The sequence below is a fragment of the Bidens hawaiensis genome, unplaced genomic scaffold (genome assembly GCF_021521415.1).
Source record: "Bidens hawaiensis isolate Kalapana, Puna unplaced genomic scaffold, B.hawaiensis_p1.1 tig00059921_1, whole genome shotgun sequence".
Lineage (NCBI taxonomy): Eukaryota > Viridiplantae > Streptophyta > Magnoliopsida > Asterales > Asteraceae > Bidens > Bidens hawaiensis.
Window position 1 is genome coordinate 7501 of NW_027506449.1, and position 11145 is coordinate 18645.

Sequence of the window (11145 nt, forward strand, 5' to 3'; positions counted from 1 at the left end):
TGAAAGCTACTCGACTGTAATGTAAGGGGAGGACCTACAACGAGTTGCAGTTGCTTCGCAAGCCTATATGAAGGTCTAGCGTTCTGTATTAATCTCGTTCCTTATTTACATTGGTGCACTGCGTTTTCAAAAGCTTCCTATCGAACCGGCTCCTATTTCAATTCGTGCTGGACCGATCGATATACCCATAATCAAGTCTTCCACATATCTTTCCGGCTAAGGAATGGGAAATCCTTCTCATGTTCCATGAATCCAATTTGCATTTCATCCGGGAAAAGCCATCTTATTCTCAACAATGCCTTTGTCATTTGATCCAATAGTGTTCCGTTAGATAGGAACAAATTTGATAAATACTGATAACTCAGTATTAGTACCAAGCTGGAAGCTTGCTGTGTAATTTCATAAAGAAAGGTGTGTGAACCTCAGCGAGTCCGGGTTTCATTTCAAACTAGCCTCCTGGACTGAAGACACGGGTTCGATTCCCGTAAGGGATAGGTACTCATTCCCGGCCGCTTTCAGTTAGTGTTCATTGCTGAGTGATCGCTCGCTATCTGGCTGGAAAAGGTGGTCCGGAAGCTTCCTCTCTCCGAGCAAGCAAGATGAGATCACCACTTCTCTCCACGACCTTGGCTTTTTAGAGAATCCCGCTCCTGTCTCGTAGGACTTGTAGCTCGGCAGTCCATCGGGTGGGTTTTTTTATCCTTCCAGTTTCGAGTGTATTCTTGGATAGTTATAGCGGCCCATAGGCGCAAGATGTACCTTTTGGGGGGGGGGGGGGGGGCAGTCACATGGACATAGTCCTTTCAGGCAGTGGCCGTTTAGTCCATGGTCCATTGGATGGTCGGTGCAAGGCCAAAGTAGAAAGACTCTAAACAAAAGGTATTGGACAATCTCTTAGGGAATAATATCTTTCTTATTTATTTCATGACTAAATATCTCTCCAGAAGGAAAAGAGGCTCCTAGGGTTTATGAGAATCATATATAAGATCTCGTCTAAAGGCAGGGGTGAGCTTTCTCACTATACAATGTAAAAAAAGGACCAACGACGATGAAGGAGGAGTAGGCCTATTCTTCATCGGATACGAGAGTAAGAAGAGTTTCTATTCCATCAACACAAGTTATTCCAGCAACAAGCTCTTACTGTACCGTCAACTACGACGAGAGTTTCGCCTTTTGAAGCGCCAGCCGCGTAGGGCGACCAGGCCAGGCCGAGTCAGAAAGGCTTTGATGACTCAAGGTTCATATTAGGGAAAGGAGAGTGAGGGGAAGAGGGGGCAGCCCTCGGTCCGATCATCCAATTCGCTCCAACAAACAGGCATGGTTCTGTAGTCAAAGCAACTTCGTCACTTTCGTGTACCCAGAAGTACTGCTCTGGACTAGGATGGTGCTGTTCTGCTTAAACTAAGCTAGGAAATGGGCCTAACTCCACTCGGATGAGAGAGCTTCCTATAGGTTGAAAGGCCCCTCACGGAAGGAGCATTTCCTCAATCTCTTCCAGAAATAGGAGCTCGAAACCTTGCAAGCGGGAAAGCTTCTATCTCTTATAGAGAATCAACATAGGGGACTTAAAAAGCCACCTACAGACGCTTTACGCCCAATCATTCCGGATAACGCTTGCATCCTCTGTATTACCGCGGCTGCTGGCACAGAGTTAGTCGATGCTTATTCCCCGGATACCGTCATTGCTTCTTCTCCGGGAAAAGAAGTTCACAACCCGTGGGCCTTCTCCCTCCACGCGGCATTGCTCCGTCAGGCTTTCGCCCATTGCGGAAAATTCCCCACTGCTGCCTCCCGTAGGAGTCTGGGCCGTGTCTCAGTCCCAGTGTGGCTGATCATCCTCTTGGACCAGCTACTGATAGTGGGATAGGAGACTTGATAAAGGGAATAGAGATGATGATAGAGATCATACTGAGAAACAGAAGAATTCCGTACGGGTACAACTTTTATTTGAACGAAGTGAAAAAAATGCGATCTTTGTTGTCTAATAGAACAAAGACTAATACCTTATTTAGTCGGTCAAGATCAAATCTGTTTATCAAAGTGCTTCTCCGATTGCTCAAGATATCTCTTTTCAACCGAGGAACAAAACAAGATCATTTCTCTCCATTTTTAGTCAAATAGTGAAGGATATTCGATTAGTAATGAAAAAAGGGGTGGAGGGGATCCGTATATCTCAACGGTAGAGCGGCCTCTTTTATAGTTCAACAGGTAGTCGGACATGGGTTCAAATCCCGCTCGAGGGAAAAAACAGAGAGAGCAGGGAAGGGCCTTTCCTCGCTTCTGTCTTTTTTTTTATAGATCAGTTCAGTCTGTAAACAAGCGGGTGATTTTTAGCCGGAAACTGTAAACTTTTGAAAGCAAGCTCACCCACTCTCCCCCAGTGGTTAAACTCTAGGATCTAATTTGAATTCCATATTAAAGAAAAGTAGACATCTGCGGCCTACCCTATCGCTTGAAAGCTTACCTTCTTCTCTTCTGGAGAAAGGGCTTTCCTTATAGATGGAGCCGGCGACCGAAGCCCCGGGTGAACGGCGGCCGTAACTATAACGATCCTAAGGTAGCGAAATTCCTTGTTGGGTAAGTTCCGACCCGCACGAAAGGCGTAACGATCTGGGCACTGTCTCGGAGAGAGGCTCGGTGAAATAGACATGTCTGTGAAGATGCGGACTACCTGCACCTGGATAGAAAGACCCTATGAAGCTTCATTGTTCCCTGGGATTGGCTTTGGGCCTTTCCTGCGCAGCTTAGGTGGAAGGCGAAGAAGGCCTCCTTGCGGGGGGGGGGGTCCGAGCCATCAGTGAGATACCACTCTGGAAGAGCTAGAATTCTAACCTTGTGTCAGGACGTACGGGCCAAGGGACAGTCTCTTTTACCCGCTAAGCTTACATGTATAGGCAAGGGTCTTTTTAGCCTCAAAGGCGCGCTTCACTATGGGGGTTTCTCCCATAAATCCAGTAGGTTAAAGACACTATGGAGTCTTCGACCCCAAAGTATGTGTCTGCGGGTGGAAGCAGCGTGGTGAGGGGGATGGGTGGCGTTCTCTTGCCGATCAGTTTGGGCAGCTTACCTTACCGGTCAGTTGTATTATAGAAAGAAGAAAGAGGTCGATAGAAATGAAATCAGACTAGCAGCACCCTCATTTCCAGAGAGAGAATCAGGCTGCACAGAAGGGGGAAAGCCCTCCTACTGAGCAAGATCATTCATTAATATTAATAAGGAAGCACTTAACTTAGGGCAGCCAGTCTCACTTCACACAGCACAGCGCCTTGCTATTTGCATTCATCCTTGTAACTTACCGAAGCGAGGATCTCATGCTATCATTGAATGGCTACCGAACCGCCATACTCAGGTAACCGGTCTAGGTTCCAAGTACATCACAATAATAACAAAAATAAAATTTGAATTAGAAAAGCTAAATAACCACAATAAACATACCCACATAAAAAAACCCTAACGTGGGCTGGAGAAGAGGCACAAAATTTAAGGTTAAATCCCCCGCTGTACATGCATTTTGACTTAATAAACACCAGGCTACAATCGATAAATTGAAAGCAATCCATTAAGTACGAATTTTGATTCAACGATTCTTCACATGGCCGATTAACACCCATCCAATTGTTCTCGATTAACACCCATCAAATAGCCAATTTCACATGTTAGAACGACTTATGTTAGCATTAAGGTTTTGCTGGAGATGGAAAAAAAGAACTGTGAAGATGATGAATCTTGATATGATAGCCCGTGTAAATAGAATATATATTAAAGAAATAGAAAAAAAACCCAGAATAAGTAATGAATTGTAATGGGTAAAAAAATAAAACTTTGGATGATTGTGAAGAACAGCTATCCAATAGAGGTTTCCTTTATTATAGAGGGTAGATATTAAATAACAAATGCACCAAGTAAAATTTTACTACCAAGCTATTAGTACGGACTAGAGAGGGTGTGATTATGACATACATTTCCTCTATCACAGATGATAGAGAGACTTCTGCCTCTAAAACCCTTGACTTCTAACCACGGTTTTATTTTTATTTTTTTATTCTTAACATGTATAATTTCCAATATTAGCGATAACTACAATGAAGCACTGAGTAGGCTATACCAACATCAAATAATAACCAAATAAACTATTAAAGGTAGCACAACCTTAAAATTAACTATATGCTCCCTTAAAAATATCTATTAGCAAAAAAAATCCATTAAAACTAATGTACTCTCTTAAAATATATATTGGTCAAGAAAACACTAAGCAAGATTACAAGAAGAGTAAATAAAAATACATGTAAACTAAGGTCTTAAGACAAAACCAAGAGACCCACACACTCTAAAAGTTCATAACCTTAATCCGACATATCCAAGAACCCCTTGGAGAGGTACATGTTTAGCAAATCATGTTTAGTGCACTCCCAAATGTCAGTTTGGGTCTGCATTTGCTCCTCTTCAATCCGCTACGAGACTTTCCAATGTTCTTACTTGAACAATCACTTGTCTCCTCATTACGTGCTTAAACCATCTCAATCTCTCTAACTTTCTCTCTTATCTTATCCGAGAATCCGAGATGTACACTACACCAATACCTCCCTAAAAAATTCATTCCTTATCGGGCCCATCCTTTAATACAGTCGTAACACTCCCACCTTAACATCCTCATATTTCATCTCTAGTTTTCATGTTTGTGTCCAATGTCGGACAAACTGCAATCGTACTGATTTGTTCCTTTTAAGGAAAAGTCTGAGATGAGTGGGATGAAAAGAATGTACTTTTTGGTAGTTTTGGAGATGAAAGTTTAGAAATATCTTGTGTGTCAATGATGTGAAGGGAAGAAGTATCTTTTCAAATGAATATGATTGGACACAACATATATCAAGGGGATACCTTTCGATAAACATAAATGAGGATAATATATGCTGTATTGCTTCAGCAATTGTGATACGTTAAAACTTTTTATACAAAAATGATAAATATATATAAACCCACCGATGACCTACCGAACATGCCAGAAATCGTATACTCAAAACCATATAACATAGTTACAACAAGCACATATATTTGTAATCTGTGCGCTACCGTACTGATGTTTCATGCGCGCCACCAATCACCATTTTATTCTCCCTCATGTGCCGGCGTTTCAAACCAAGCGCGGATCACCTAAAACGGTCCGGGCAGACAGCATTCTGTAAAAATGTATATTGAAACAAATCATACCATATCCTCGGAAACTAGATGGCCTTGAGCCATGGCTAGACCCGCTTTTCCAACCGGGCCTGAGCCCTGACCACTAAGCCAACTTTCTGAACCTCCTCCATCCTGGCTCGCTATAATTCCAGCCTGAAGTGCCTCAAGATACAACACCTTCACCAAGTTCCTGAACCTCCTCCTGAAAGTTGGCATTCTAGACAACGAACCCACTATCCCTTGCAACCTGCAATTATAAATTCAGGTGTTAACATTACTCTCCTAACCCCTTCTTCACAGGTAATTAGCTGCTCGAACATGACACGACCCAGAAAATCGTGTCAAACACGAGAACCCGAACACAACTTTTAGTTGTTTATTTGTGGGTTCACACCAACACAACCCAGTTTAACCCAAATTTATTTATTTGCTTATTTATAAACAAGTGAAAATTTACATTGATAAATGCAAATGTGGATAAAAAAAACAGCTCATTTCTTTTATCTTCTATAAATTCAGACAAAACAAAGTTATTTAGTTTAAGTTACGACATACAACACATTTTTTTAATTAGAAAAGTAATTAGGTTAAGAGGTCGAATCTTTTAGCTAAGTGTGTCCACCGGTTGAACACATCATGTTTAGTTGTTTCGTGGGTTAACACCAACAATACCCCTTTTAACCCAAATTTATTCATTTGGATATTTATAAAAAAATGTAAGCTCGCAACTATAAATAGAATGCATATAAAAATGTGCCCATTTCGCATATCCTTTTAATTTTGGCATAAAAGAGTTATTTAGGTTAAGAGGTCAAATCTTTCAGCTAAACATGTCCAAGGTTCAACCAGAAAACGGATCCAATCCCATTTGACTTTCCTAATATTAGAAAAACGAAACACGAGCTATGACGACGCACCTTCGAATGACAGATTGTAACTGTGCCCGTCTAACATGATCACTAGATGGGAAACTACTTTCATCCCAGTCTTCGGGTTTCTCGTTCTTGTACCTCATCACAAGCTTCCGTAGGCAGATCTCTTCGTGCTCGCTCAATTCAAGCCCCTTGATTTGCTCTTTCATAATCAAGAGTGGCCCGATAAACCACTCAAAAACTTTATCCCTCGGTAAGTTTGTTCTTGTTAGTTCCACCTCATCCGCTATAAAAGAATGCTTTGTATAATCAATGTACGACTAAAAAAGATCTATCACGACACCAATTCTCTAGTCACTTAGAGGTGGCAGTTAGGGATGTGAAGGAGCCAAGCCCGAGCTCAGCTCATTTAACTTGAGCTCGAAATCGAGCTTTACTCGTTTCGAATACTATTTCTAAAGCTCTTGATGAGCTCATAATCGGGCTCAACCAGTTTCGAATACTACTTCTAAAGCTCTTGCTCGGCTCGTGAACATTTTTTCAAGCTCAATTAAGTTCGGTCATTTATTATTTGTAATTATAATATAATTTAATATTTTTATAATTATGTCTGATATATTTTTAATAGCTTTTTTTATATAAGTTAATATATGCTCTTTAGTTATTTTATCATAATTTTAGACGCTATCGCAATCATCATAAATATATCAAATAAAAGTTATATAAATAATAGGCACATTTAGGCTCGCGATCTAGCTCAAGCTCAATAAGTGAAGTTTGGGCTTAGGCACTAATAAACGAGCTTATTGTTAGGCTCGAGCTTTTTTAGGCTCGGTTAGATATGAGCATTTTACGAACCGATCTCGAGTAGCTCACGAGCAACTTGACTTGCTTACACCTCTAGTGGCTATCTAGATCCATTTACTTGCCAATGAGTTGACTCAGGATGTGTTGTATCCTAAAGGGTCAAAGGAGCCCTACTAAATACATAGTAATACCATTGTGTAAGAGAAATTATAACATATTAACATCCTTGTGTAGCATAGAAAAAACGACTATTGGGGTGTCGACGTGTCGTTAAAAGATGTGACAAATGAATACTTTTTACATAAGGCTAGGAAAAGAACTCACATATAACTAAACCGCGAGATTCGGATTTTGCAGAAGCAAGAAGACACTGCAATATGGACCATGCGGGTAATTTAATGCCCAACTTCTTACACCTTCCCTTCACGATGCATTCCTCGATGTCTTTAACGTCTATCAAATCGTCACGAAAAAGTATCCTCCCGTTCACCTCACATGACTTGAACAGCCAATCCCACACCTATCAGGTTACAAAAGTTAGAAAAATTCGTTCCATTGATCAAAATAAAAACCCGAACACACTGCATACCTGTACGGGTGTGTATTGTTGGAGAGCATGCTTTAAAGTTCTTGATCGTTGTGAAACCAATCTTGAACCTCTCGTGCTTTCTTTTTCGTTCCTTAAATCATTACCGTTCGAATTCCTTCTCTCGAGCCCGTCTGAAGTGTGCATGTTCATGTTCTCACGGTATCTTGGTCTGCATTGAAACACTTACCATATAATATAACCATTAAAATAAGCAAACAACACGTAAAAACAGGACGTTTTTAAGCTGGACCCATTACCCGATCTAATAACTATTGGTGTGCATGGGTTCGCTTTGGGCACAAACCAAACCGAAAATTTGGTTTTTGAGTTTTTAAAAACCATTTAGATTTGGTCTTCATAATGAGTTCGTTCAGATTTGGTTCTCAGTTTAGCCATTTGGGCTTTAAATTTGTGGGATGTAAAAAGTGGTCCAAAATAATGAATTTGGGTCTGAAATTTTGGCCATTTTAATTGATTATTACACACCCTGGTATGTTTGGGTCTGAACCGGAAGTTCGGTTAAAACGGTAAGTTTGGGTTTGGTTACGTCAGTTATTTCAGTTAAAGGCTGGTTATTTCGGTTTCATGTACACCCATATAATGACCTATGTGACGGGCTGTTGGGCCCATTTGCCATCCAAACAACTCATTTGATACCTTGGAAAGCATGATCCCTCCCTTAAGTAGAGGAGGTCATTTGTGTATTCATCAAACAATGAAACTACAGCCACAACATATGCAAGCCCGAACTTAACTGAATTTTCCTGAAAAACGATAACAATTTGTAACTAGTGACCAATTTTCCCGTCAGCATCTGCTTAAGAACGATATTTTGATGTCTGATAACTGAACCTGGTGAACGATAATCGCACTGTAAGCAGCAAGACCAAAACTCGAGATCAAAGATGCAATCACGGCACCGACTACTGCCAGAGGCCACAACATGATCGCCAGTCCAGCAAAGGGCACACAAACAGTTTCAAGAAACGGGCCTTCTCTCCCAACTAGATCTTCAAATAGCCTCTTCCATCCTATGATCAACATATATGGACTTTTGTATAAAGCCACAACGGTTATCAGCGGCACATCGGCGACAATGGCCACCGGAATAATAAATAAGCACTTTGGCAACTTGGATAATCTACAACAAAGTTCTCAAATATTAAGTGATTGTAACGTTAAAAAAATGACCGTTGAATTTGTGATTATGGTCATTGAAAAGGGTGGGTAAAAAGGCAAAAAAAGATAGGATTTTGCTAACCGGACGTCGACGGGTTTCTCGTTGGCGGGCATTTCTTCACTGAGATCGTCCATGAAGGAGAAGTAAGAATGGAAGCAAAGATCAGTGAAATCTCGAACCACCGTGCAACTTCCTTCGAGTGTTGAATAACAACCATCCTAAATTTAAAATCAAGAAAAAATTTACATAAAAAAATAATGCAGATAAATTTTAATAATCGAAACAATTACCAGGAATACTAAGTGAATATTCGTATTAAGAATGTAACAAAAATACGCTTTTAACTTTCACTTTCGTTGGCAAAAATAAACCCATCAACGAAAAGGTCTATAAACATTATCTATGTCGTTCTAATTTAGATAAAGACCGTTCAGTTGTCCAAAATCATTTTTATTCAGCTGTTAGATTAGATCAATCCAATACCATAAAGAGAGAAAAAAAAGGTTTTAACATGCTAAAGTAGATGAATATAAAAAAAAACTAGTTATTTAGCTCTAGTTATTTGTAACAACATAATCATGATCTAATCTAGTCTAATCTAATCCAATCCATTCTCATAGATCAATCCTAAACTGACTTCACTACATCGATTCTTATAATATATGTCCATTTGTTCTTATTTCAAGAGTCAATTTGACAAAAAAATAAAAATAAAAATGAAAGTTAAGGATTGTCTTGTCACATTGTTAGTATGAATCATTATATACCTGAACGAACCACAGCTTGTATTGTTCAAATGATCTAATTTGCCTAAATAAAACCAATAATAATTCATTAATTGGTCGTTCTTTACTGCTAACCATACTCACAACAAAGCAATGAAAGCACTTGTCCTTGCGATCGGTGCCGATAACTTCAAAAGTGGCGATCAGCGGAGCAAAAAATCCATAGCCCACACCACCAAGGAGGCTACCCGCAACGGCCACAGCGGGCCACAACACAAGAGGCAGAAACAAAAGCATAATTAACAACATTTTCAACACCCATCCAATCCTTTTAGTCCTACAAAATCATTAAACAAATAAGTAAAGAAAGAAAGAAACAAACTAATTAATCATAATCATAATATCATATTCATAGAACAAGTGTGTTTACTTGATAACACAATAGTAAGTCCAGAAGAAATGCGCGGGCCAAAGTCCGATCGCCACCGACGAATTACCGACTTCCATTATGAGCGCCGCAACGGGGCCGATTATTATACCTTTGAGGATGCCGAGAGCGAGAAGGAGGAAGAAGAAAGGAAGGAAGGAGATGAAGCTCCATAACTTAGCTATAAACCCTACGGGTACTTCCATTCTTTATTATATGACCAATCAACTCACACGTCACAATAATATGATTTTTTGGAAGAAACAGAACAGGTTTAGGGTTTATCAAGAACATGTACTTGTTTTGGTGTTCGTGATTTTGAAAAAAGCAGGGTGGGTACGTGGAGTGTTGTTTTGTACGTGTCGATCTATAAATAGATTTCCCGCCACAACAGCAGTCTGTCACGATTATTCATTTTCTACCTTCCTTTTCGTCTCGTTTTCCTTTGGACCATCCCCCCGTAACAACACTCTTTAAAACTTTCTAAAAATATTTATGATAAAAAGAAATCTTCTAAGTGGCTATACATATATTACAAATTTTGTCCATTAAAAAAAAGATAAATTATGGTTCGTGTTCTTTTTTTAGTTTCCTTGCAGGCGGTGTCCTTTAAACATTTTTCCCTACACGTTACGTCCTTTACGCTAACTGGGTTAGAAAAACTCAGTTAAATGACAACATGTGCATGGCATGTGAGGGCATTTTGGTCTTTTCAACGAAGTGTATAAACATACACACACTCTCTCTCTTCTTGTCTTCTTCTCTCTCTAAACCACCACCACTACCAACCTCCTTCTCTCAGCCGTGACCACCACCAAACCAACCCCCTTTCTCAGAGCTCGCCGGAAAATAATAATAGCTTCGAGATCTGCCCGAATCTCGCCGGAAACAACCATTGGTGGTTCGAGATCTGCCCGAATCTCGTCGAAAACAACCACCACCACCGTTAACATGATCAGACATAACCAGATCTGTTAGGTTAAGTGGTCTAATCATAACATCTTACCCGAATCTCGCCCGGATCTTAGATCTGTTAGGTTAAGTGGGCTCGTCGGAAAATCGGGTTAAGTGGCTGTAACAGGCAATGGTAGGGGTCGGGTGGAGACTTTAACATGTCAGTGTCGCCGGAAAATCGGGTTAGGTGACGGTCAGTGGGTGGGTTAGGTGAATAGGGTTTTCGGATATATATATATATATATATATATATATATATATATATATATATATATATATATATATATATATATATATATATATATATATATATATATATATTTTCTTTTCTTTTTTTAAATTTAAAGATACATTAAAATTACAATTATGCCCATAACATGTCTGGCACATGCCATACTTAACTGAGTTTTTCT

General features: G+C 39.8%; 1 protein-coding gene across 1 annotated transcript; it reads right to left on the minus strand.

Moving 5' to 3' along the window:
* Positions 1-4984: 4984 nt before the first annotated feature.
* Positions 4985-10005, minus strand: LOC143617882 (putative membrane protein At3g27390). The gene is made up of 9 exons (XM_077090287.1): positions 9782-10005; positions 9496-9688; positions 8708-8844; positions 8299-8587; positions 8104-8210; positions 7447-7615; positions 7182-7377; positions 6096-6336; positions 4985-5425 (listed from the first exon to the last, which is right to left on the minus strand). The coding sequence occupies exons 1-9, from the start codon at positions 9982-9984 to the stop codon at positions 5203-5205; spliced, it is 1758 nt and encodes a 585-aa protein (XP_076946402.1). The 5' UTR covers positions 9985-10005; the 3' UTR covers positions 4985-5202.
* Positions 10006-11145: the final 1140 nt, after the last annotated feature.

Coding starts and splice junctions, on each gene's coding strand:
- LOC143617882 (XM_077090287.1), bottom strand. CDS start 9,984: ATGGAAGTACCCGTAGGGTTTATAGCTAAGTTATGGAGCTTCATCTCC. Junction 9,689..9,781: donor ACTTACTATTGTGTTATCAA/GTAAACACACTT, acceptor ATGATTTTGTAG/GACTAAAAGGATTGGATGGG. Junction 6,337..7,181: donor ATCTCGCGGTTTAGTTATAT/GTGAGTTCTTTT, acceptor ATTCTTTTATAG/CGGATGAGGTGGAACTAACA.